General features: G+C 44.5%; 1 protein-coding gene across 1 annotated transcript in view; it reads right to left on the bottom strand.

Moving 5' to 3' along the window:
* LOC140694719 (uncharacterized) overlaps positions 1–20,468 on the bottom strand; it is a 31,753-nt gene extending 11,285 nt beyond the window's left edge. Inside the window, exons 1-3 of the mRNA XM_072957830.1 lie at positions 20,172–20,468; positions 19,417–19,697; positions 18,812–18,890 (exon numbers count right to left, since the gene is read on the bottom strand). Of these exons, the coding sequence (XP_072813931.1) occupies positions 18,812–18,890; positions 19,417–19,697; positions 20,172–20,364 (553 nt within the window). The 5' untranslated portion in view covers positions 20,365–20,468. The remainder of the gene's footprint in view (positions 1–18,811; positions 18,891–19,416; positions 19,698–20,171) is intronic.
* Between the last annotated feature and the right edge of the window lie 6,966 nt (positions 20,469–27,434).

The raw sequence follows: 27,434 nt of genomic DNA on the forward strand, positions 1-27,434 counted from the left end.
AAGCGTGGACAGAAGCAGAGCAGGAAGGGTTTCTAGATTAACTCAATGGACTAAATTTCTGTTATAAGAACAGATCTACTGCCTGGAAAACAATTAATGCCAATCACGGGGCACATTCCATGGACAGTGGCTGAGACACGACTGTGAGCACCTGTATAACTCCACTTTCCCTGTCCTTTCTGGTCTAACTGATGCAGAGGTACAGAGATCCAGGGATGCAGATACCTGTAAACACCCAAAGCCCATCCCTGGGAGCCTGGAAACCAGATAGCCAGGATTTAAATCCCAGCTCTGCCACTTACTAGCTCTGTTACCTTGGCCAAATTACTTACCCTCTGTGTGCCTCAATTTCCACACTGTAAACCTGGGATAACAATCAAATCTTTCTTACACACTTGTTGTGAAAATTGGAGGATTCATTTCTGTAAAACTCTCAGAAAAGAATGTAGCACATTTTTGGTGCCCAACAAATTTCAATTTAATAAGAAAGTGATTTACAAGCCTCCCATCTAATCATCTTATGTGTTTCATGACTATTCTGAGTCCCAAAGGAAATCCTTATTTCCCCTCTTATAAACTCTTGAGGAGCACCCTTCTGTTTCAAGCCACCACCTGTTTAATCTGAGGGGGGATTCCCTCCTCCTCACTCCTCTGGTCCATGGGAGACTGCTTCTCCCTTCACACCCCTGACCACTGGCCCACGGCTAGCCCTCCTCACACTAACAGATTGAGGTGTGAATCCGGGGAGACAAGCAGGGCATATGAAAGCTTTCCTTCCCCTCCAGTGTTGGCCACCCTTAGGAAGCAGCCGGGATGCTCAGTTCCATGGCAAGACAGTCCTGTGCATTATGGGTCAGAATCTCTCAAGGGAATGCTCGCTGTGGACCAGAGTTACCTGGGACTGCATAAGTCTCTAATTCTGGGACATAGTGTCATGACTCTCACTCTCCCACAGCCCTGAATTTCATGGAGAACGTGGCTTCATCAGTAATAAAGGAGACACTTATCGCCTGCCTGTTCTTCTTAGTCATCTCTCAGTTGGCTGCTGGACACAACATGTGTATAAGTATTGGGTCCCCTTAAGCCCCAACATATATGAAGTAACAAAAATTCTGTGGCTTAACATTGGTTCAGGGCGACTGTGTAACTGTCCTGACTCTGCTGATGCTAAATTATGTATATAGGAACTATGGAACCTCCTCAAATATCTTTCATCATAAAACCAGCTTTTCTTATTTTTCTGTTTCTCAGTAATTGCCAAAGACTATCAAATGATGGCTTCACACCAAACAGCAGTTAAGATTATGAGCCCTCTTGTCATACACACTGTGCTAAACACTTTACATAATTTCTAATTCTCACAATTCTACAAAGCAGAAATGAGTGTCCCCATCTCACAGACGAGGGAAAAACTCAGAACGAACTGACTCAGGATCACGTAGCTCAGTGGCAGCGTGTGCACGCAAACCCAAGTCAAAACACCACACCCCTTTGTATATGTACCAAATCTCCTACCACCCATTGACACACAGCGGTGGGGATAATACTTAGGGAACTCAGTACACTTTTCAGCTTTAAGGTGCTCCAGAGGCCGCTTCTAGCTCTTTTATAAAATCCCGGCTCACTGGTTTCTAACACTGCAAGAAAAGTCCGATGTTGCAACTGTTTGCACAGGAAGTCTGAAATGTTCACAGCGAGATGATAGAATAAAACTAAGACATAAGCAGAATAATAGTTCCAGGTAGTCAGACATAATGGACATTGTGCTACCCTGAAGCACTAAGCAAAGGAATCAAAAAAAAAAAAAAACGTTGTTTAAGACTTCCTTTACAAACAGGAAAGTTAAGACTGTAAGAAGGTGTAACAGCGCCACCTATGGCTTAAAAGGCCTTCCTGGTTGCCTGGAAAGGTGCAACACAAAAATTGCCTGTGGATCAGAAACAAGAATCAGATAACTAAAAGCTTATGTAGCACATACTGCTCTCCTAGTCCTCATGTCTTGCACTGTAGCAAAAACCAACAGACCTGTACTAGGCCTATATTCATAAAAGTCATGTCTGTATTTTTCCAACAGGAGGTAATCTAAGTATCTTGCAAAATACTTCTCAAAGAGCCAGGAAATCATAGAAGTGTATTGAAATACAAAAACATTTATTTACATATTAAAACAGCATGAGCTTCTTTCTATTAAAAAAGCTGACATGTCAAATCAATGTTTTGATATTTTAAAACCTATTAAGAGTGCAGAAAAATAAATCAAAATTTTCTTTAATCACAAAAGAGAGAAGCTTATTCCCTGAAAATGATCAATGTGGATTTTTCTAAACTTAATGCTTCTGGTCAGAGTCCTACGAATTTAAATGTCTGAGTGTATAGTTACACGGCAGCATGAACACTGAGTTGTAACAATACACATTCTGTGTAAATAATCTTCAAGGTCGTCTGCTTAAGTCAATTTAACTAGTCCCTGTCTCAATAGAATGATACAGATTTCATTAAAACTTCATACTGCACGCACACACACACACAAAACCCTGAATCCTTGTTACTTTAAGCCATATTCATATATATCCATATTGAATATGCATCAGAAACAAGCCACCCTCTTTAGTATTCACAGTTGATCCTTCTAAACTATCTGTCATTGTGACAGCACATTTTTACTAAGCAGCTCTTGGATGCTTTGTATACAAGGCGTCTACCTCTCACAGTCAGACATGGTAAACGGCATCACTCAAATTTCACAAATGAGGAAATATACTTAAGCCATGGAAACAACGTACATATTTATCATCAGGAAAGAAAAGAGTAAAGATTTTACTTTCAATATGCACTGACAAACTTTTCCTCCATACTAAGACTACATACATAAAACAAATTCAGTCATTGTAAATTATTCTGTCAATAAGCACCACTAGAGAAAAACAAGCAACATCATTAGCAATGATTGGACTTTCAAAGCCCACTCCTATTTTGCACTATAATCATTTTTAATGTTTTGTTTTTAGTGCTTACATAGCACTAATATAAAGAAAACATAAACTATTTAAGTCATTACCTGAGAATGCAACATTTGTGAAAATGTACAATTTTAATTTATGCCGCTCTGTCTCACATTCTCACTGGTGTCTCTCCTTTGAAGGCCTCATCAGGCTGAGATCGCCAAAATCGGTCATTTATGGACTCACAGGAGTTCGGGAAACCACTCAACGGGAGGCTGATCAGAGGAGAAATTGAGAATGCATCCTGTGCAGCCCGGGTTCCAGCACCGAGCTAGGCACCGCCAGCTGCGTTTGATTTGGGACAAGCTGCCCACCTCTCAATCCCTCAGCTGCAAAAAGGAGACATTGATACCTACCGTCAAACACCTGCTTTGAAGTAAAACATGAGAAAAACAGTTTAGCCTTTGGTAGGTGTCCACTCACAGCAAGCTTGGTCATTATGATGATGAGGATTACTTTTAATAAGTTAAGCTAGACCAAAAATTAGAAATCACCATAAAGGAGAAACATTTTAACTCAATAAGCATTCCCTTTTGAATGGATTGATAAAAGTTCTAATGATTTTTTTAATAAACCAAATTTTGTCCATTAATTTTAGATTTACCAGTTTATGGACAAGTCTCCAAAAAAAGAATTAGAGGCCTCTAACCTCTGAATACTAAGAAAGTAAAGTTTAAAAAAATTATGGGGGAGAGTATACCTCAGTTGAGAGAGTATGTGCTCAGCACGCATGAGGCCCTCAGTTCAGTCCCCAGTAACTCCATTTAAAAACTTTTATTTAAAAAAAAGGAGAATTAAAGGAAAAAGATGGAGGACTACAGAATTTTTTTAGAGAATCCACTCAGATTTAAGATGGGGAAAAAATATCCATTTCTCACAGGAAATCTTGAGAACTATGTAAACCGGATCTGAGTTGTCTAGTCTTTAACATTATTCATGAATTCATATTACCAAGTCTTAAAACTACCTGATAACCCACAGTGGTGATAGTGATCATGAAACCTGCCAATGCGGATCGAACTCCGGCTAGGACTGCTCTGTTCTGACATCTCTGCCCCTGAGGCCTCACCAGGCTGAGAGCACTAAATTTTGTCATTCATGAGCATCTCGTGTAAGTCTTCCATTTGTGCTTCTCAGTCTCCTCTCACCAGCCCCTCTGAGGGAAGCACTGTTATCATCTTCCCCACACGCAGATAAGGTCACTGAGGTACAGAAACTAAACCTGCTCCAGGTCACATCGGCATTAAAGGACGTCTGTATTTCTGCTGTTTTGCGATTGACAAAGGAATCTGAGATATCAATACAAGATAGACTGTTAAATAATCAAGTCTGTCAGCTCTTCACCTCAAAGAGCAGATACTATAAATTCCTGATGTAGGATGAGGCTGCCGCCACAAAATGACTCAGCTAGAAATTAATATCCAAGATGAAGCAGCGGATACACATAAATATTCATGACTGTCAACTCCTCTCACGGGTCTTGGCCCTTCACTGCCTGAATGGGGGTGAAATCCCCACCCGTGTCTGGGAGGGTAGCGCGGCTCTTCCAAGTCTCACCCAGGCTTCACAGGCTGTTTCCCCCTACAGACTGTCCTAAATGATTAAAAAGCTCACAAGATTTTTACACCAGCCAAAACTGAAAGACATTTCTGCATATGGAGCACTTTCTCAGGCTTAAACCATTTTTGCCTACACTCAGCAAGGGGGAAAAAAGAAACATGACTCTGCAAAGTCTCTTAGCCTTACCACTCACAGGAGTTGAATGGTCTCAGCACAAGATGACCCTTCACATTACAGGATGAGAACAAAATAAAGCCGCCCCAACAACAAGCACTCCCAGAGACAGCGCTCAGCAGTCTTCTGCACACTCACGGTTGTGCAGCCCTCACCACCATCTATTTCCAGAACACTTCATCACCCCAATAGAACACCCCTGTCACTAGCAGTCACTCGACAACCCCCCTCCACCCAGCCCCTTGCAACCATCATCTGCTCTCTGCCACTGCATGAGCCAATTCTGGGCATTTCTAAGATCACTGAAATCAACAATATGTGGCCGTTTGTGTCTGGCCCCTTTCAGTTAACGTGCTGTTATCAAGGCTTTCCCATGTTGAAGTGGTATCAGCATGTCTCTTTTTTTTTGAAAATGTTAAACTTTATTAGAAGGTGGTAAATACTATCAAAAATAGTAGAGTGGGGTATAAGGGGTGGGGTTTCAAAGGGAAAAGGCCGGGTTGAGCAGTCAGGGTGGACTACCCAGAGCAGATGGCTTTTTTCATATTCCCCTTTATTTATTTTTTCTTTTTTATTCACTCTTATGTCTGAATAATATTCCACTAAATGGAGATACTACATTTTGTTCTTTCATTCAGCAGCTATATATGGACGAGGTCCAGAAGAATGAGTGTAAGTGGTGGCTAGCAGGGATGGCATTTAAGCAAAGGGCAAGATGTGCTTTCAAAAAAAAAGTGAACAATCAGAGGCACAAGGAAATTCAGCGCGTTTCTGAGAAAGTGCATGGTTGCTTCAGTAGGACTGCCATGCAGGGCTGTGGGGGATAGTGACAGGAGACACAGTGAGGGAGTCACCTGAGAATATTCCCCACTGCAAGCAGCTCAGCCAATTCTCCTCCCTCATCCTGTATTTTAGAGACATTTTTGCTAGCTTTTCTCTTATTTCAAGTAACAGTACTTTAGTTACACATCTGATCATCTGCATCAGACCACATTAGCTCCAAGCCACAGAAAATCATTCACTGACCGGAGCAGCTCCAAGACATAACATTGATGGACCAGGGAGTCCTGCAGCATCCCATCCTGCAGGCACAAACCACACATGTTCCCTGGTGATGTCCGGAAAGTAAAATGCATGGAAATATCTCACTGCTGCTGCACGACATCTGCCCACAAATTGCCCCCAAATCATGCTGACACAGCACTACTCAACCCTCGCACTACCCCCCCAAAAAAAAAAAAAAGAGAGAGAGAGAGAGAGAAGAAAAGAAAAGAGAAGAAAAGAAAAGAAAAGAAAATATAAGAAAAGAAAAGAATAAAGCTAAGAAAGCAAATTTAGGCTCTTCCATTGAAAACCAGCAACCATCACTGCCAGTATCTGAGCTGGAATGATCCTGACTTCAAAAACCACTGTGCAGTTACTATTCAAATGTGACAGACATATATGTATTTCACTTAGATGATATTACAATAGGATTTTTCTTTTCAAAATTTCCAGTTGCAACAATAGCACAAGAAAGTTTATGTTTCATTTTTTAAAAAAAATCAATTATTTTCCACTTTGTTAATTTTGAATCTATTATTATTTTATAAAGGGAGCTATGCTGCAGATTATAAACCAAATATCTGGCTTCTGCAAACAAGACCTATATGACTTCACTATTTCAGAGCAAGCTTTAATGATGCTTTCAAATTGGGGGCGCTCACTAACAGCTCTTTAAATACTGTCAAAGATGTGCTATTATGTAATGCAAAGGGTCTACCTACACATCAACTCAGAAACCAAAGAAACTACACGAAAGCCTTAGTTTATCATTTTAAAATATTCCTATTATTTTGAATATTAAATTTCTTAAAAGATAAGATATTTTTTGAGAAAGACATCAGTTGTATTAAATTTCCTCTCACCAAGAAAGCAATCTTTATCAAGAATTACTACCCCTATGAAAATCCAAAAGACAGGACGTTTCTAGCTAAGTTAACTTACAGATCTCAACACAAGCCTAAATCCTATCTGCTCTCACTTGAACGAGCCCAGCAAAGTCCTGGGCTACTCTGGAACTTAGCTCTTCTGTTCCATATGTTGGCAGAGCTAAGATCATCACACAAGGCAGGGAAGGAGAGAAGAGGTAAGTCCACCTGGCGGCCTCCATCTGTTTACTTCCAGCCACAAGGTGTCGCTAGAGCGACCCCGCTAACAAGCCCTCCACACAAGGAAACCCGGCATCCACTCTGCCCCTGCGGTCCCCAAGCAGTCCCGACGCCCCTCTCCCACTGGTGGCCTCCGAGCCTGTGAATGGTCTTCTAATGACCCTCCCAGTTGGTGACACCCTCCCCCTCTTCCCCGCTACACACACACACACAGCCAAGGCAGCCTTCCCAAAGCACAAATTTGATTACATCTCCCCCACTTCAAACCCATCAGAGGCTCCCTGGTAGAGTTCTAGCCCCACCCCCGACCCTGCTTGTCCATCCTCACCTCAGTACCAGGTCCCCAGTGACCTCAGGGGCCCCGTGACCTGCTGCTACTTCCCACTAGCCTCCAGGCTCATTTTAACTGTTTGTCAAGGAAGTCTTCCTTCCCTCCAACCTCCGCACTTTGGATTAGGTGCCCTGCTGTGTTAATAAAACATTTTAATCTAAGTCAACTTCTGACACTGCTAAGCTCTCAAGAAGCAAGTACATTTTGCTTACTACTGTAGGTCCACCCCCTCTCCCCTAGACACTCAGAATTGCGTGTGTTGTGAATAAAAGAATGAAGGGGTGGGACTCAAAAGGACAGGCAGAGCTGCTCTCCTAAGGGTCACTTCCTGCTGACACCCTTCACTGCCTCTTCTGTGTCAGTTCTAGTAAAAACCAAGCTCCTCCAAAGCCCTCCACCCCTAGGCCCTCTCCAGTGTCCTTCAAAGCAGGGTCACCCACCACCCTGGACCACACAGGGCAGTCTCCCCGAGTCCTCACCCCACAAGCCTCCAGGCCTCTACCCAGGCTGCTCCTGCCACCTGAGTCACCCTCTTGATTCCTTCCCCTGGCTGACTCTTACTCTGTCCTCAGAACTGAATGTAGAGCCAATTTCTTCCAGGAAGTCCTCCCTGATGATGTCCTTTAGCTCTTGGCTGGGCTCCATCTACAGCAGCACTGCTTGGCGACCAACTGGTATTTGTCCACCTGCTCCTATGAGACCATGACCTCTTGGAGGCCACGTGGGAAAAAGGAGTGAGGTGACAAGAGGGGTGGGAAGAGCAAACAGGAAAGTCGCAGCTCAAGTCCCAAATTCAAGGATTCTGTCTCAGATAAAAAGAATAAACTGTTTCATACGTGTGTCATTTGGCTATGATTTTTGTGGCTCATGGAAAACAAGAGCTTGGTGTTCAAGCCTGAAATCCAAGTTACATGCAAAGAAATGTATATATTCATATCCAAAGGAAACCAGAGCTGCTCAACAACACTTTGCAGTTAAAATCCAAAGGAACTTTGATAAAGGCAATCTCCCTCTCTCTCTTTATTTTTATTTATTTATTTTTTTTGGTATCATATAGTTTTAGAAGTATTTGTATAACTAAGTGATGGCTACAGCCTATGATTCTGCACTGGAGTGTTTGGGGCTAAGGAAGCCCAGATTACATGCACTGTGTAAATGCAATCACACCAACACAATGACAGGCGCCCTAGTGGCTGAGCTGAAGTTCCAAAGCAGAGAACCTTATGTTGGAAGACAGCTCTCAGTAGAAAGTAAGAAATGCAATGTTCTGTACTCAATTTCATTAGCTTTATGAGCCATTAACAGATAGTATGTCTTGTCTAATGAAACCCCAAAATATATTGTCATCTTCGATTTTCTCCATCTGACTGTTCTATGCTAAATTTGGATATCAAACCCTCACTCCATACGGAAATCTCAGGCCTTAGCTGCAGCACAGTTACATCCCGTGGAAGAAAGCCGATCAAGGGAGAACAGGAGAGTTTCCCTTCAGAAGCTGCTAAGTGTGGTTTTGCACCTGTATGTCATTTACAACCACGCCATCGTCAAAGGAGTAAGACCTTACATCTGTGGGGCAAAAAGCACTGCGGTGGTTCCGAACCATGAAAGAACACTGAGCTTTGTGCAACAGTCCTGAGGCACTTAAAGCGTACTTTCTCTGAAAGGCTCCGAAACTGACTCACTTCACCATTTCAGGTACAACCGGAATTAGTAGAGAGAACATGCCCTTGAAGTCTGACAAGGCCCTGCTGGAATCCTGCTACAGCATTTACTAGCTGCTAAATGAACCAATTCCTTAAACCTCTGAGGAGGCTTCCCAATCTTCAAAACGGGGCTGCCACCGCCCACTTGGGAGGCATGGATGTGAATGCAACACGCAAGTAGGGCGGCCGACTGGTACGTGACACGGGGCCTGGCTACTTTCCCTCCGCTGCCCTCCTCCCCCTTTAAACTTGCACTGTTCCCCCTGGTAAGGGTGAAGCCCCAGGAACAGACTGCCCGATTCTTCTGTATATCCCCGGATACATACCTTACCCTTAGGAGGTCAGAAAAACAACTGCCTACTCCCCAGTCACTATCAATATTCTTAAGAGTCTGGGTTTTTATAACTCTATGTTTCAGGGAGACTATTCAAGAATTGTTCAACCACCGTTCTCCAGGTTGGCTCCTCTCCCAACGCCCATCCCTTCTTACCTCAAATCTTCTGTCTGATTGCCTTTTGTTCGTGGGAAAGAGAGTCCGCTAGGGTGCGGACTCCCTAGGCCTCCCTCCCTTCATCACAGGAGAGTGTGACTACATTCTCCCAACTCCCCACTCCGACTCCAGCTTCTGAGGAGTTTCCCCTTCTGGACCCTGCAGCCTCTGGATTGTCCCAAGACGCACACACGTGGCCAAAACCCTCTCTTCAGATTTCTTCCTGGGTGGGCCTGCCCACCCCCCAGAACCTTAAGGATAAATGCCATTGCTCTGAAAATCACAAACGCCGCTGACTGACACACCAAAGCTGCATGGTCCGGGCTTTCCTCCAAACCAGACACAGCCCTGCCCCCCCTCAGACACAGTCTGCACCTCTTGAGATGAGCTGATCCACTTGCACGGCTGTGAACACCAGCTAAGAATGACGAATCCCAATGTGTATCTCTAGTCCAGCTCCTTCACCTGAGCCCCAGGCTCATAGACACGAGTGCCTCTTGGAAGTCCTAACTTGGATGACAAATGGCATCTTAAAAATGCCATATGTCAAAAAAAAAAGGCCTTATGTCCACCATTTACTCTAGACTTCGATTCCTGGCAGGTACCTCCCAGGCTCCCCATTTTAGTAACAGCCCCAGCACCCACCTAGGTGTTTGAGGTCACATTCAATTTCCACTGTTCCCTCCACCTGGCCCTGCCCTGGAATCAGTCTTGTTATTTCTGTCGCTAAGCCAGTCTCAAGTCTGGTTCTGCAGGGAGCACGATGGAAACCCACAAGCTCACAGCAAGGTGCACTGAGTCACAGTCCTCCGAAGGGAGTTCCCTGGAGGGGGAGGCATCTCCTGCTGCCAGTCACCTCAGAAGGCACTGGATTCTCACAAAGAAGGACCAGAAGAAGGGACTCAAGAATCTCCCGTGATCTGAGGTTTCAAGGGCCCGAGGTCTGGGGGAGCTCCTAGTTAGCTGACACTCCTGTCGGTGAGCAGATGAGGATGGTAGGAACCCAGGCAAGTCTGTTCTCGCTCCGACCCCTTTTCTCTCGGGAGCCACTGGAAAGGACAGTTTCCAGGGCACAGACCGGCCATCACAGATCCCAGCCTGCATTTGCCAACCCAGACAGCCTAGACTCCTACTTGCGACCCTTACTTCTGTTCTGTTCCCCCCCAGAATGTGATGGACTCTTTCAGAAAGTCTGGACTGTCTCAAGTGAGACCAAGTCAGTGAAGGATGAAGTGTCCACATTTGGACCAGAGCATGAAAGGAGAAACAAGGCCTCATGTCCAGCATGACGGTGGTGGCCAAGCCCTTTCCCTGGGTGAGATGAACCAGGGTCGGGGTGAGAATGCAAGGTCCCTTCACGGCTGACAGGGGTGTTGGAGACTCACTACCGCAAAATAACCACACGGCCGTCAGTGGTGGACATCAGCTGCAACAGACACAGAGTCAGCTATTTACTGCCAAAAAGGGGTAAAAGTAAAGGCCGGTGCAGGGAGGCCTGCACGGCTGCTGAGGCAAACCACAGACCTGGCTCTGAATGCCCACTGGCTGAAGCAGAGAGGAAGCTACGGTCCCCTTTAGGGGTCCCTGTGTCCACCAGATCCAAGTGAACCAGCTCCTTAGGACAAGGCAATGTTTTCCTGATACTTAGAAAAACCAGCCTCATAAAGGGAACAAAAGAGTGGCATGGTTTTAGGCCCGCTCCTGCCCCTCTATGAATGCAAAGTAAACTAAATGGCACTGGGAAGGTGAATGCAAAAAAAAAAACCAAAAAACAAAAAACCGGTGACTGCTTCCTTCAACAGCGTCCCCTGCAGCTGTCACCCCCGAGCCGGCCACTTCCTCACCAGTGACCGCCGGCCAGGAAGCGCCGTCACGCACGTCACACAGCGACAGCCAGGAACCGTGTGCCGAGCACGTTTGTGTAAAAGCCAGAATCAAGCAAGGTGCTGCAGATTTTGACTTTCCAAGTTTAAATACTCCATGAAAAAAATCCCTCAGCAGCCGCCTAAATCAATTCGCATCTCACTTCTTCAAAACAAATAAACAAAATTAGTAAGAGAGCATTTGTTACCAAATATAAGGACGAACTAATAGGTTCCTCAAAGCAAGGACTTTAACAGATATCAAACTCCAGTGGGTGATGTGCTAACATAGCAAAAATTCCAAAAAAGTAGAAAATAAGATGACTAGGATAATATACGAATCATGGCAACTGTTAAGTTTTTGCTTTTTATAGCGATGGAGACGGCACAGAGGGCGATCTGGCTATTCCAATGCAGGGTGTGCACAGCCCACATTTTCAGACCGAACAACATGCTCACGGGGTGGTATAAGGGATAAAGGAAAATAGAAAAAGGAATAGAGGAACAGCCAAAATTAGAAACACACGAGAACAAAAATGACTTTGACAGCATTTACAAGAAATTACGTGAGTGTGATGAGGACAGGGACGCGGGGACGGTGAGACCCACCCTCACCTCCTGATCCAGGGAAGGCAGGGGCCTGAGGGGAGCGATGCTGCCGGGGGACCCCAACGTGGTCAGCGCCCCAAACCAAAACTTCACCTAGATGCGTGTAGACAGCTTTTGAGCTACAAAATGTGGTCGCATTTCAAGCTGGACAACTTTACTCACTCCCACCAAGAGGAACAGGGGAGAATTAGGTTCTGCTCCTGAACCAAAGCATTGTTTAAAAAATTAATGACTGTGTAATAGTAAAAGCAACAATGGAGTAAAAGTCACTGGAGGAGAACGTGCTTGACCCGAGCTCACTGGCCACGTTATCTCACTGACGTTCAGATGCTGGCTGAGCCCTTATGGTACCAGAACAGACAGACCCACCAGGAGGGAGGTTTAATGTGCTGCTGTATTTTGATGCCGGCAGCCATGCCTGGTACACGAGGTTCTGGGTAAACAATGGTGACAGTGTCAACCACTATGGGCTAAGCACACATCCAGCTACTCCGCCAAATCCCAAGGGCAGACTTCAAAAGGCAAAAACAAGCTGGCATTCTCTGTTGGCTCTGCAGAATCAGAGCCAAGCAGTTGCTGAGCAAAAATGTCACCAGTGCCTCCTATGACAAAATAGGAGGCACTGGCGTGGGGCTGGGGCAGGGCTCCAGGCTTCCACTGATCACCCACCAGTCTGTCCAGGGGGTGAAGGAGGTCCCTGCTTTCATTGCACCGATGCACCTACCTTGAATGACGCCTTAGGACTCAACAGGAGGTGACAGGTGAGGTGAACGGAGCCAGCCTTGGTGTAGCACGGTTCTGGCAGCTATGCCCTCAGCAGTGCCCAGTTTCCTAAACCTGACACCTCATCTCCAAGGAGCAGAAGTGTAGTGTGGGCATGTAGATCACAGGGCCCTGTGAGGACAAGTACAGATCATGGCCACGACATGCCTCTCCCCTTCCTTAAGCCATAGAGGAATGTCCGGGGAGGAAGTGAAAATTATTCCAGAGCCTGCCAGGCACCACACGCAGGTGGGACACGGATCCCCTGTGTCTGTCATTCACAGGACTGGTGTGGATTTTCTTTTTATCAATTCTCTGGCATCTTCTCCTCCATCTTACCAACAACAAGAAAGTAGAATCTGACCTTAGAATCACAGAGAATCACAGAGCCCCTCCTGCACAGCGGGCCCGGCAGCACGTGCCATGTCCTCCGACCGTCACCTGTGGGACCGCCATGAGCGCTCTCCAGACTCAAGGCCCGAGGCCGTAGGCCGGGGGGACACAGCTCACCTCACTCTCCCCAGTAAAGGGGGACCACCTCTCGGCAAAGACGTCTCACCCTCTTCTGCCCGAGGGACAGCTTGAAAGATACACAGGGAAACATAGTAGAGGGTGAGGGGTTAGGCAGCCCAGAAGAGATCATCTGCACTTCCAAGGCAGAGTGGGGTCTTTGACCTAATCACAGGGACAAAGTGAGGACGAATTTTTCCCTGCTGTGTCCCATACACCGTGACATGCCTTTCCCTGCGTAAGGAGCTAATTCGGAAGCCCCTGGCAGTGTTCCTGATGCCCTAACTTGGCATGGTGGCTGTCAGGCAGGGGAGAGGGCCTGAGCCGTGCTGGTGCTGGGCCTGGGAGGCAGGAGACATCGGCTCCACCCTGAGCTCAACCAGCACCTCGTTCTGCGTCTCGGGATTCAGAGTCTCATTTATAAGCAAAGGGATGAAACTGTCCCAGGACAGGCTGTCCAACAGGAATGAAATGAGAGTCATGTAAATAATGTTTCTCAGTTGCCACGTTTAAAATGTAACAACAAAAAAAAAAAAACCAAGTAACTGATTTTAAGAACAGACCTTACTTATTCTACTGTATGTAAAATACTATCATTTTGACGTGTAATCAATATAGAAAGTAACAAGATAGTTTATATTCTTTTTACTAGACAAGTTTCAGCGTCTGATGTGCATTTGACCTACAGCACATCTCAGCTCAGACCGGCCTCCTCCCCAGCACTACTAACAACAGTAGCTGTGGCTACTCTATTGGACAGCAACTCCAGGGGTCCCCCCAAGTGTCCTGGCTGAAAGGGGGGAGTAAGTGTCCACACTAACCCTAAAAGGATCTCTCTGAAACAAAGGCGGATTTAGTTTTAAACGTCTGAAAACCGGCGGGCTACACCTCCTTCCCGCCTTGGCTACAAGAAAGCCCTCCTCCTTGATGATCCCATTCTGGATGTAGGGAAGCAATCTGTCACACAGCCAGGGTGGCCCGGCCTTCAGGTTGACTTGCCTGCTGTCTGTGTCCAGTCCCACGAAGTCCTCCTTCTCAAATAGGATGTAGAGGAGGGGGGTCTTCTCCCCAGAATTTTCGGGGTCCCCATCCAGCCACTTGGACTTGGGCAAGATGAAGAGTGACTCAGTGAAGTCGTCGATCCTCTTCTCCACCACCCTGCAGTCCTCGTAGATTGAAGGCCACGTCGGTGTGCGGCTGCTCGGCCACCTCCCCATACAGCACAAAGACAAAGAGCTGAGAGTCGTAGAGCGTGGTGCCATACAGCTCCTCTGTGCGTGGAGCTTCTAGAAGGTCTTGGCCAAGAGGCAGTCAGTAATGGTGACAAGGCCCATGACATTGCGGTGGGTCTGGAAGTCACTCCATCCATTCTCGGGCGCATAGAGATACCTATAGTAGATACAGAGTGCCCACTGGGAGCCGCACGGTCTGATCTGGCTCACCAAGGAGATTCCATTATAGATGCAAAAGAAATTCTCTAAGATGATCCCCACGGGTTGGACCACAATCGGGAGAGTCTGGCGGTCCTCAGCGCACTGCATGTAGTCAGGGGCGTTCATGTTGCAGGCGCTGCCGAGAAGGGAGGGTAAATCGATGTACATACTGTGCTGTGGGCTGCGGGCCTCACTGGGATGCGGCGACCTGGTGTGCACCAGCCAGAAGGCAAGGGAAGTCCAAGCAAATCGGGGATAAGTTTGTCCTCAGCGTCTGCACATGGCTACTGAAGCTCAGATCACATTACCCAGCTTTTGGTCTAGGCTTCCATCCCCTGCAGAAAAGGATCATTTCTTGTTTTCTGTTTCCAAGCACCTAGGCAGGCCCTGATGCAAAGTCGGTGCTCAAAACTGCTGAATAAATGAATGAATAAAGGAACTGCTTCCCCACCCCTCAGCAGGATATAATGCAAAGAACCATAGTAGGATCAAAATATCTGGATTTCAACGCCAATTTATTTGAACTCCTAAGGTGCAGAATAATGGGTAAGAAAACTTGCTTTGGGGAGGAGGGTACAGTTCAGTGGTAGAGCACGTGCTTAGCATGTTCAAGGACCTAGGCTCAATCCTCAGTACCTCATTTTAGAAAAATGAAACAAATAAATAAACTTAATTAACCCCCTCAAAAAATATTTTCTCCATTCAAAATTCAAAAAAAACCACTTTGCAATTGACACAACATTGTAAACTTGACTATACTTCAATTAAAAAAAAACTACTTGCCTTACAAGAATATATCTGGATTATGGAAGTTTACAAATGTAAAATGCCTAGGGTACCACCTGCATAAGAAGAAGGAACTGTACAAATGTACTATCCCTCATTTATGAGCTATTTTTCCTTTGGGGAGATTATAACCTCTCAGAGATATTTTTCTCATATTAAAAAAAAAAAAAAGAAAACATTACCTGATTCTCCATACTGCTGAAGAATCAGATAACCCTATGAAAGCATCTGACCCACAGAGTTTATTCAATAAATGTTTGTTGAATGAATGAATAAACAAGCAAAGTGAATGCTGCTCCCTGCCACAGACCATCATAATGGTACTGCTTGGAAATGCCATGCCCACTTTCCACCCAAATCTTCACTAACCACGTGGGTGACCTGGGCAGACCTGTGTGCTTCTCTCAACACCAGTTTATTCATAAATAGAAATGAGGGCAATAACACAAACCTAAAAGGATTAGTGAGTCACGAATGAATAGTACCCCAACTTTGCAAGATGGAACTATTAAAGAAAATTGGGCAAAGAGTCCATAGGCCCTCTCCATATTATCTCTTACAACTACATGGGAATCTACATTACATCTAAAAATAAAAAGTCTATTATTTTAAAGAGGCTATTGAGTTTAAATCAGCTCACCATCTCAAATAAGGAACACACAGTACAAATAAGAGAATGCGCAGCCCATGAGATGCACTCAGTAAATATTCCCACTGAACCCACTGGTCCCTCCAAATTCAGAGCATGAGGATGTGTCCTCGTGGCCAGAGGCCACTGCACCTGAAGCTAAAAAAGCTAATGGTCCCCACTTTCAAAAGCCCCTGCCACCAACCTAGGTCTAATTTTGTATTTGTAATTTTTTTTCTTTTTATAAAATAGAAATCCCCAATTGCATAGCCTTCAGGTCACCAAAACCTGACCACAGAGATCATGATGGCAACCCTCCTTGGTGAAACAATAAAATGAAAAGCCATTTCCACAAGACCTGTGTGTAAATCTACTAGGGAACTTCATCCTGGACTGAGAGGAAGAGGACTGGGGAGGAGGGGGCAATCTGAGGCACACAGACCCATGGGACACCTGTCCCACGATGGACATTACACTCAACCCTCACCCTCCAGGAACTTCAAAATACACACAGACAGAGTGATGTGGACAATATATATGTATTTTTAAAGAAATTCCGACTCTCTAGCAGGTCTTGTATCTACCGAGACACAAATGGCTTATGTGTATAATGTTTCACAAAAGCCTTAAAACATTACCACCCCAACTTGACACATTAAGAAACTAGGGATAGAGGTTTATCACATTGTGCAAGATTAGAGAGATGCCACATCAGACACTGTATTTAAACCCAAGCCTTTGCTCCAGTGCTCACACAAGAAAGTGTGACATACTGCCCCTTTCCTGCCCTCTCCCTGCAATAAATCTCTGAAGAGTCTTTTCTGTGCCACGTGGAATCACAATCACGTCAATTTACCACAAAGAGCTATGTGACTCCTTGGAGGACGTGTCAAAATCTAAAGGGTTGTGATGGGAGGAGAGATTTGAATTTTCTGTTTCTCAAAGGAAACATGGCTTTAAAAGAAACTGAAAAGCACTTATCTAGTCTAAGCCCTCATTGTGCAGAGAAGGAAATGGAGGCTCAGAAGAGATGAGGAAAGGGACTTATTAACAAATATTGCCTCAGTGCAACACCAAGCCAGCCCTGGGCCCTTCTGGGGGAGTACCTGGAAGGCCCAGGAAAATGATTGTTAGAAAAAGGAAAGAGAAGAAGCATACAAGGCCCTGTCTCCACACCACCATACCATGAAGTTCCACCAGATTATCCAGTATTGGGTGCAGCCAAAATTTAGGTGGGCTAAAGAGGTTATAGAAACCTGGAAGTCTCAACCATAGTGGAAATTCCAACATTTACTGTTTTTTTCCAATTTCAAGCATCAGTTCAGTGGGCGCTCCATACGAGGGACTACACGAGGCCTGGAGTTCTCCCAAATACAGATCTCTATTATCACGTGTGCAAACCACACACAGGCCCACCAGAAGAAAAACGCCCACACATAAGATGGAACTACTGAAACAGAAAAGAGCCAACCAGCATATATTGCTAGCAAAAACGGTGCTGCTAGAAATAGACTCATGGACATAGAAAGCAAACTGTTGTTAGCAGGCAGGAAAGGGAGGATTAACAGATACACATTAATAAATATAAAATAAATGACAAGGACCTACTATATAGCACAGGGTACTATTTTCAATTTCTTGTAATGAGTTGTACTAAAAACAATCTGAAAAACATTTATATACATATGCTTAAGCTTATAACTGAATCTCTGCTGTACATCTGAAGCTAACATGGTAAATTTACAACACTTCAATAAAAAATAATTTTATATAATAAGTAAAAATAAAAGCAACGCCATAAAAAAAAAAGTAAAAGAACACGGTAATCCCCTTAGCTGTAGGTGGTGGAGAACTCTGCAAGCACCAAGTCCACTCGAATACTCCAGCACTGGCGGTCACTCATTCTAACCATCAGAGAATCACTTGGCTTCTACGAGGTTACTTTTCTCTTCAGTGAAAGGCTACAGTTGCATCTAATGATGTATTGAATCTCATCATTCACAAACCCAAGAATTAATGAGGATTTCCCATAGGCCTGGCTCTGGACAGATGAAAAGATAGGGTCCCAGATATATTCATGTGTAGAAGAAGTTTATGCCATAAAGACATTAATTCTTCCTGCTTTGATAGACAGATTCATTGCAATTCTGATTAGAATTCCTCCCAGATATTTCATGGAATGTAACAAGTTAATTTATGGTCAGGAACAGCCAAGAAACTTCTTTAGAACCACCACTGGGAAGGGGTGGATAGGTCATGCATTTCAACTGGTCTTTCTGATGTGATGAAAACGTTCTGGAATAATAATGGTTGCACAAATGTGAATATGCTAAAAGCTGCTGAATTGTAACATTCAAGTGGGTGGACTTCATGGTGTGTGAACAATATCACAATAAAGCTGTTATATGAAAAAATCCTTCTTGCCAATTATTTTTCCCTCTCTACTACTAGTCTGTCCCACAATTTAAGTAAAACAAACAAACAAAAAAAACCAAAACAAACCAGATTTTGCCAGGAGCTCTTTAGGAGTGCAATGTCCCTGGGTCTCCAACGCCTAGGGTTGTGCTGTTCGTGTTAACACACAGTAGCTGGGCTGGACTAGTTACGGACTATAAGTATCTTTTTAAGATCGACGGTCTCACGTTTCACCCTGGGAGAGTGAATGATGGAGGATGAGACAGCCTCATGCCTTCAGCTCATTTTTAACTGAACCAAGCCCTGCTTTCACCACTGTAATCCCTCTCAGTATAAAAACATGTGACATCAACAAGCACCGCCATCATAACACCTGAAAGTGTTCAAGGTACTTACCTGGGGCAGAAATCCTGATCAAGGAGACAGAAGCTCCCTCAGCACTGCCGCTCCCTTTTCCCGACTCCACCAGGAGAAGCTGGGAGTTACAGCCGCGGGCTCTCAGCCTGGGGAGCAGCGCCCACGCCGCTAATCTGGACCTCAGGGATCGGGAAAGGGAGAGGAAGGCAGCCCCGGGGTCGCGGGGCAGGGAGAGCGGGGTGGGGGACGCGGGCTGCAGCCCCGCTCGGAGGCCAGCCCCAGCCCCAGCCCAAGCCGCCCGCCCCGTCCGGGTGTGCAGACCCCGCCCGCCCGGGACACAGCCCGCCCAGTGGTGGGGACGGGTCGGCGGCCTAGGAGAGGAAGCCCGGGAGGGGAGGACTCGCGGGCGGGAGAGGGGAAGCGGACGCCAGCCGCGGACTGAGGGGAGCCCGGCTGGGCCAAGAGGCGGCAGGGGCACACCTGGCCCTGGACAGCTGTGGCCGGGGCGCCGGGGCAGGTGGCGCGGGCAGAGGGGTCTGGCCCGAGCAATCCAGCTGAACACACGCTGACTGGCGCCCTGGGGGGCTGTGACACGCCGACCGCCCTCCCGCAGCCGCCTCACCCCTTTCCCGATATCCCCTCACCTTGCACTTCCACAGCCAGAGGCCCCGGCCCCAGGCAGTAGCCAAAGGCCTACAGGGCGACAGAGCTGAGAAGCCATTGGGGCCGATCCCCGGCTCGGAGCTGGAGCTTCCAACCCGCGGTCCAGCTGGCAGCAACTGCGCATGCGCAGGAGGGCCAGCGATCCGCTCTGGGTCCTGAGAGAGAAGGGGAACCGAGGGAGGGAGAATAGGGGAGGAGGAGGGGAGGCGGGGAAAAGTGGAGGGAGACACATGGACAGGAGGAGCAGAGGGAAGGCAGTTATCTGGAATTGGGAGGGGAGTAACAGAGATGGGGAGAAAGCGTTTTACCTCTTGTGGCACCCCGAAGGAGGCAGCAGTCCTGCCTATACACCCTTCTCTTACCCGTCATTGCCCACAGCTCATATTTTACGTCCCTGGCCCAGCCCTCCAGCTAAGGTCTCTGCAGAAACCCTACGGGTATCATACCCGTTGCCCCCACAAGGAGCTAGGTTTACTGTTGCTCAGGGAACCAAGCACCCGCAGGTGTTGTTTCTCAGAACTACCTTGGGAAGAGTACATATTCCCCTTTTACACGCTGGGAAACAGGCAGGCACGATCTCTGCCTTAGCTCCACTGTCCCAAATGTTGGGCTGGCAGGGAGCGGGAGGTAAAATGTCAGAGCCCCAGAAGGAGCAGACTGCCTGAGTGTTGGTGTAGAGTCCCCATCCCTCCTGGGTAAACCACACCCCAACCTCGGGGAATAATCAAGGGCTCACCGTAGGCCCCTGTGTGTGGGAGAGCTGCCCTCAGTCCCAGTGTCCAACTTGCTAGGTAGGTAGAAGTGTTATTGAGTCCAAATTCATTCTCCTCAGTGCAGGACAGGCCAGTAAGTTGGGAGACCAAGTGTTGGGGCATGGAATAGCAAGTTTCTGTAGACCTAGATGGCAAACTAATGTCCTGGAAAACCATCTCCCCAAGTCAGAATTCAGGCTGCTTTCCTATGTGCTTGGTTTTTGCAAACTTCTTGGTGTAGGAATTCCTTCTTGTTAGAATCCTTTGTTCTTGCAGCTATCTCCCTGGGTCAGATCCCTGTAAACCTCCAACCAAACAAACGTTATTTTCTATTCGCCAACGTGTTATCTTTATATGATTGGAAAAGTGTTAAATACCCTTAAAGGTCAGAGCCTTCAGAATAGGCTCTCCTGTATATTTTAGGCTCTAGGCAACATTGTTTTACAAGCAAGAAGAAGCCTAGGAGACAGAGCACAGGGTTAAAGTCAAAGGAACAGATCTAATATGGAGTCAGATTTCTTCTTTTCTATTACTGTGGCAGAAGCCACTTGAGGATTTAAATCCCTTTAAGTTAAAAATAAGTAAAACTTTAAAGGAATTTACATACATTGGTGGGAACTTGCATAGCATATCTGGAAAAGCACACAAAGGATTGTAAACATTGGCATCTCCAGGGAGGCGTGTAAGAACAGAGGATGAGGGAAAACTTCTTTCACTTGAGTATTTTTTGCTCTGTTTGAATTTTTTTAACCATATGCATATATTTCTTTTTCAGTTAAAATAAATGTGTAATGGAGCAAAGGAGTAACTAGCTCAGCAAATACAGCAGCCATAGACTCACTGAGTCATCATTTTCGATTTAAGCCAGGAAGCATTGATTGTCTCTCTCCTATGTGCCCAGTGCTGTTTTAAAACTCTTTTATATATTTTTTTAATAAAATAATAACATGCTATCCCTCACCCCTGCTCAGGGCTGGTGGGAAACCAACTGAGTTTTTATTGAGTTGTTTTCCAAGGAGTAGAGATGAGTTATAAACAGAACACAACTTCAGGGCAAAACAGGCGGACTGGTTTTCCAGCAGGCCAGATAGCGATGACGGGTTTTCAATAGAGGCGCACAGAGGCTGAGAGAGAAAGCCTCCAGGACCCTACAGAAAGCTGCCCACAGTGCCTTCTCCATGGCACTACTGAAATAGGAAAGAACAAATCTGACTCCATATTAGATCTGTTCCTTTGACTTTAAACGTGTGCCCTGTTTCCTAGGCTTAGTCTTGCTGTTTCTGCACCTTTTGTGAAACAATGTTGCCTAGATCCTGAAATATACAGGAGACCCTATTCTCAAGGCTCTGACTTTGAAGGATATTAACACTTTTCCATTCGTATAAAGATAACAAGATACAGAATAGAAAATAACATTTGCTTGTTGGAGGTTTACACGGATCTGACCCAGGTGAAGAGCTGCAAGAACAAAGGATTCTAACAACAAAGAATTCATGCACCAAGTTTGCAACAACCAAGCATTCCCGCTTCCCCTTTTTAATATAAGAAGAGCCTGAATTCTGACTTGGGATGATGGTTCTCCAGGACATTGGTCTACCATCTTCTCCGCTGGCTTTACAAATTAAAGCCGCTATTTCTTGCCCCAAATCCTTGTCTCCTGATGTGTTGGCCTATAATGCACGAGTAGAACAAGCGTGGACTCGGAAACACAAACATACATTGAAAGTACGCATTTGGTATATTAAATGACCTGCTTCCACTCGTATTCCTGAGGTTTTCTTCTCTTGACCACTCCTACTATATTTATGAAAAACCTGTCATGTGGACACATTTCCTTCTCTAGCCACTACCCTTCCATGTAAAAACTGATGCCAAGAAGGCAATGGAAGTTGCTAGAAGGTATTACCTGGCCAAAAAAGAGCAGAAGTGGGTTCTGGCTGATGTTCAGGAGCAGGCCGGGGCACCTGACAAGATGTCATAAGTACGGATAGACAGCTGGGCACCAAAGGAGAAGCTTCTAAACTTCCATGAGGGAATTGCTGGATAGGAAGGAACAGTCCCAGACTATAGCTCTGATCCCACCACGAGCTTCCTGGGCAATGCTGGGCAAGTCATTTAAATTCTCTAGACCCGTGCTGTCCAACACGGGAGCCACCAGCCACATGCAGGATTATGATGTTATTCTGTAGCCAGACAGAATTATAAATAAACACTTTATTGCAAAGGGTCAGCAGGTATAATATTTAAAAACATTATTGGTTATCTTGCCCTAACAAGTTATTTTTGTATGTCTAGCTTTCTGTGGGTTGTAATGCCTGCGACTAATGTTTCCCTTACAGTGAGGTATTTTGAAATTATAAGTTACTGGACACAGTACACTCATATCACAGTTGAAAAAAAACTGATCTAAATAAGCAAGGTGATCTGACTTAGTAGTTATGAGCAGGGGCTCTGGGGCCAGCCTGCATAAGTATTAATTCTCACTCTCCCTCCAGGGAGTTCTGTGTGAATCTTGGACAAATTATTGTTGCTGTTGTTGTTGTTGTTGTCATTGTCATTGTTATTATTTGTGCCTCTTTTTCCTTACCTTTTAAATAGCGAGGAAAATGTAGACTCTATCCCCTACAGTGTTGGCAGGATTAAGTGAGTAAACGTCTGTGCTGCCCACTTCCCTGGGTTTCAGCATTCTCCAGGCAATCAGTGCCAAACGCAGTGGCATTCTCCACTGTCTTCGTCAGTCTGGGATTCTGTAACAAATTACCGTGTGTCGGGTGGCTTAAACAACCAGCATATTCCTTATGGTTTGGAGGCTGAGGCTTTCAAGGTCAATGTATCTGGGAGAGGATTGCCAGCTCGAAGATGGCTGTCTTCCCACTATCTTCATGGCCCAGAGAGGAGTGAGAAGCAAGCAATTTGGGGCCCTGTATAAGAACACTAATACCATTCATGAGGGCAATACTCTCATGACCTCATTTTATCCTACTAATCACCTCCCAAAGGCCCCGCATCCTTATATCATCAACCTGGGAGATGAGGTTTCGACATATGGATTTTGAGGGGATGCATTCAGTCCACACATTGGCTAACTCTCCCAAACATGCAGTCATCAAACCTGTAGCTAATTTCAAAATAATGTTTATATCTCTCTGCCCATTTCCATTCCTACATCTACTAACACTGAAGCCCTGCTACATTTTATTTCTTATTTTCCTTGTAGAGGTTTAATTGATTCCTCTAACTCCAAGGATTCGCTCACTCCAGTCTGCTTGACAGCCCTGCCAGGTAGGTCTTCCTTAAAACACCTTCCCACTTCACCTGGTAGTTTTTTAGGTGTAAATGTCAGAATTCTCTCCACACCCCATCCTAGACCTTTAATCCCTTACACTACCGCTCACTATGTTATTTTCCTATTACCACTGTAACAAATTCCCATAAGCTTAATAGCTTAAACCAGCACAGACTTATCAGCTTATGGCTGTGGATGTCAGAGATCCAACACAGTTCTCATTGGGATAAATTCAAGATACCAGCAGGGTTCCTTCCTTCTAGAGGGTCTAGAAGAGAATGTTTCCTTTTTTTTTTCCAGTTTACAGAGGTCACCCACCTTCCTTAGCTTGTGCCCCTCAACTTCCTCCATTTTCATGGTCAGCAGCCTTTCTGAACATTGCTCCATCGCTACACCTCCCTCTGATTTTAAACTCAGCTGGGAAATATCCTCCATTTTAAGGACCCCTGTGATTACATTCAGCCCACCTGGACAATCCAGACTACTCACCCTATTGTCTCATCTCAGGATCCCCTTGTCCCATCCCACTCAGGCAGTATGTATGTGGCTGTGACATTCACCTTGTGTAACATTTCCTCATGAGCAATTTATGGTTCAAGGCACTTATAAGTGACTTTTTGTTTTTCTTCCTTATCCTTTCTACATTCAGTTTGTCTGGTGAGATTATATGAATCCTTTTTATTTGTGCCCCTGCACTAATCTATAATAATGTATCATGGGTTTAAAGGCTAACTAATAGACAATTTAGGAGACAGAAATCCTCTAAGATTTTTAATCCTAAAATATCTGTCATCCCTTTTGCCATGTACAGTAACATGTCACAGGTGGCTACCCTGTGGCCGGGGAGGGACATGATTCTGCCATCACACTCCCCTCATTCTTACCAATGTGCTGATCAACTAACCAAGGATCTATGCTCTCCAACTCACTCACTTCCTCCTCCTTTCCATTGACTATCCTGTTCCCACCGCTTCCTTCATTCACCACATCAGGATTTCATGACCACATTCTCCCCTAAATGAAATGGGTATCTTGCATCTAATGCCTGACAGCTGTTCTTATTGTACATGCACACACTGACCTACACATAATCCCGTCCATCTCTTTATTTTCCTAGAATCTTCCAGAAGAATCAGTTCCATGATGATAATGATGATACTGACAATGATGACAGGGGCCTCTCAAGGATTCTGATAAAGAGGGAATCGATAAAGGGAGGGAATCATTGCAAAATTGCCCCAGAAACAGGCTTAAAGGTAAATAACTCTTATAGTGTTTAATGAAATTGACTAATATTTAACTATTTTTAAGACTTTATATCACTGAATTTAAAATTTTAACGGGAATTTTCATTCACCACTAACCAAGATTCAACTCTGGGACCAAAATCTAAGGATTTCTGTCTTCTAAAAAATTGTCCACTAGCCTTTTAAACACGTGATCCTTTTAAAAAGTTTAGTGCTGGGCTGAAAATAAGCAGGATTCATATAATCTCACGAGACACAGTGAATGTGGAAAGACTAAGAAATAAAAATAAAAAGCCATTCATAACGTCTTGAACTTTACGTTGCTCACAGGGGAAAATGTTTGCCAATGTGTGTGTCACATCAACATGACGACTGAGTGGGATGGGGAAGCTGATCTTCCTCATCAGTCATTTATGCTGATTTGTTAGATGCCAAAACAGTTTCCTCATTGAAATTGCTTCTAACAAGTATGGAAGAATTTAGGTTCTACCAAAAGCAGGCTGAACATTTTCCCCTGCTTTCAGGTCTCTGGACTGAGTGTCCCCACAAGAAGGACATGATTATGTTTCATAGGGAAGTCTTCCTGAGAAGCAACAGGCTTTTCTAGGGCAGAACTGCAGGGCCCCCCATGGAGGGCTGGAGGAGGTCTAGAGGGGACACTGGAAAAATAGCAGGAGTGAATTCAGATACTGCTGCTCAGGTCGCCAAAGACAGCATTGCTATCTCTAAGGATATGACATTCTCCCAAATTTTCCATGAGTGAAGGAGCCTGTGAACACTAAGCAGGTTGTTAAGACACAGCAGCACGTAATTTGCGTGACAACACAATTAGAGTATGATTTGATATTTGCAAAATAACTAGCCCATTGTTCTTTGAAATTGCAGCAGTAGCAATAGAAATAAAAAAGACTGAGCCGTCTTGGAGACAACAATCAATAAACAATTCTAAATCTGCAGAATTCCTTGACAATATTCAAGCAATGAGCTAGATGTGTGCTGCAGATACCTCTTACTGCAGGGCTCACTCCTGCAAAGCATAGAACTAGTTTCTCAGCACACAGAGGGAACCAAGTCAAGATTCCTAATCTTTTGAGATTTACTAAATGGCTGGAAAGATCAGACAAGTACATACAGGCAAATATGATTAAATGGAATCAAATAATATCAAATGTGATTTGAGCACAGACGAAAGAGAAATTCCTTTCACCTGGGATCTAGAGAGACTTCTTCAGAAAATGTGGCTCTGGAGACGGCCAAAGACATGGGTGGAATTTTGGCAGAACAGGATGTAAGGAATTTAAAAACTTATTCTATAATTCATATAAAAATTCAAAGGATCCCAAAAATCCAAAACAACTTTGAACAAGAAAAACAATGTTGGAAGACTTGCACTATCTGATTTTCAAACTTTTTTTTTATAAAGCTACAGTAATCAGAAATTATGGTGTTGGTGTAAAACAGGAAAATAGAATAATGGAACACAATAGAATGTTCAGAACTAAACCAAGACTTATACAGACAATTGATTCTCAAAAAGGATGCTGTGGAGAAAGGATCTTTTCAGCATGTAGTGCTGGAACAATTAGATAGTGATACGCAAAAAAAAAAAATGAACTTTGATTCACACCTCACAAAATATACAAAATTTACCTCAAAATGGATCATAGATCTTAATAGGAAATCTAAAACTATAAAACAGCTAGGAGAACAAGCATAGGCTTAAGCTTTATGGCCTTGGGTTTGGCAAATTTTTCTTTGCTATGACACCAAAAGTATCATCTATTTTAAAAAGAAACTGATAGAGTGAACTTTATGAACATGAAGACTCTTCAATGCTCTTCTAAACACTGCTAAGCAAATGAAAAGACAAGCCATAGACAGAAGCTATTTGCAGATCATATATCTGATAATGGTCTCTCTTTGTATCTGATCCAGAATAAAGAGGTCTCAAAATTCAATAATAATTCAAACACCTGAATGAATGAGGCCAGAAAACACACTTCAGTAAAGATATCCAGATGGATAATAAGCATATGAAAAGATGCTGATTAAAGGTGTCATTAGTGATTAGAGAAATACTTTTAAAAACCACAGTGAGATACTAGTTCACATACATACTAGAATGAATACAGTTAGAAAGACTGACCTTACAAGGTGCTGGCAAGGAAGTAGAGCAACCAGAACTGATACACACCACGAGGAATTTGCAATAGTACAACCATTTTGGAAAAGTCTTTAACAGATTCTTTTAAAAAGGTAAACACCTATGTACCATATAATCCAGACATTCCTCATCTGGTGCTTTAGAAAGGAAAAGCATATGTCCATACAAAGACTTATAACCAAATATTCACTGCTATTTTATTTATAATAGCTCAAGTTGTAAATAACCCATGCATCCATCAAGAAGTAAATGCAGAAAGAAATGATGGTCTATACAAACACTGCTCACAATAAACTCTTCAGTAAAAACTCAGCACTAAACAATACTCTACTATAAGACAAATAAGCTATTAATACAGCAACACAGATGATTCTCAAAATAATTACACTGAATGAAAGAAGTCAGACAACATAGAGTAGATACTGCATGAATCCATTCATATAAGGATCTTGAAAATGCAAACCAATATGTTGTGATAGAAAGCAGATCAATGGTTCCCAGGGGAAGAGACGGGGAGGGAGGGAGGGACAACAAAAGTCAGGAGAGAAGC

This window comes from Vicugna pacos, unplaced genomic scaffold (assembly GCF_048564905.1).
Source record: "Vicugna pacos unplaced genomic scaffold, VicPac4 scaffold_103, whole genome shotgun sequence".
Lineage (NCBI taxonomy): Eukaryota > Metazoa > Chordata > Mammalia > Artiodactyla > Camelidae > Vicugna > Vicugna pacos.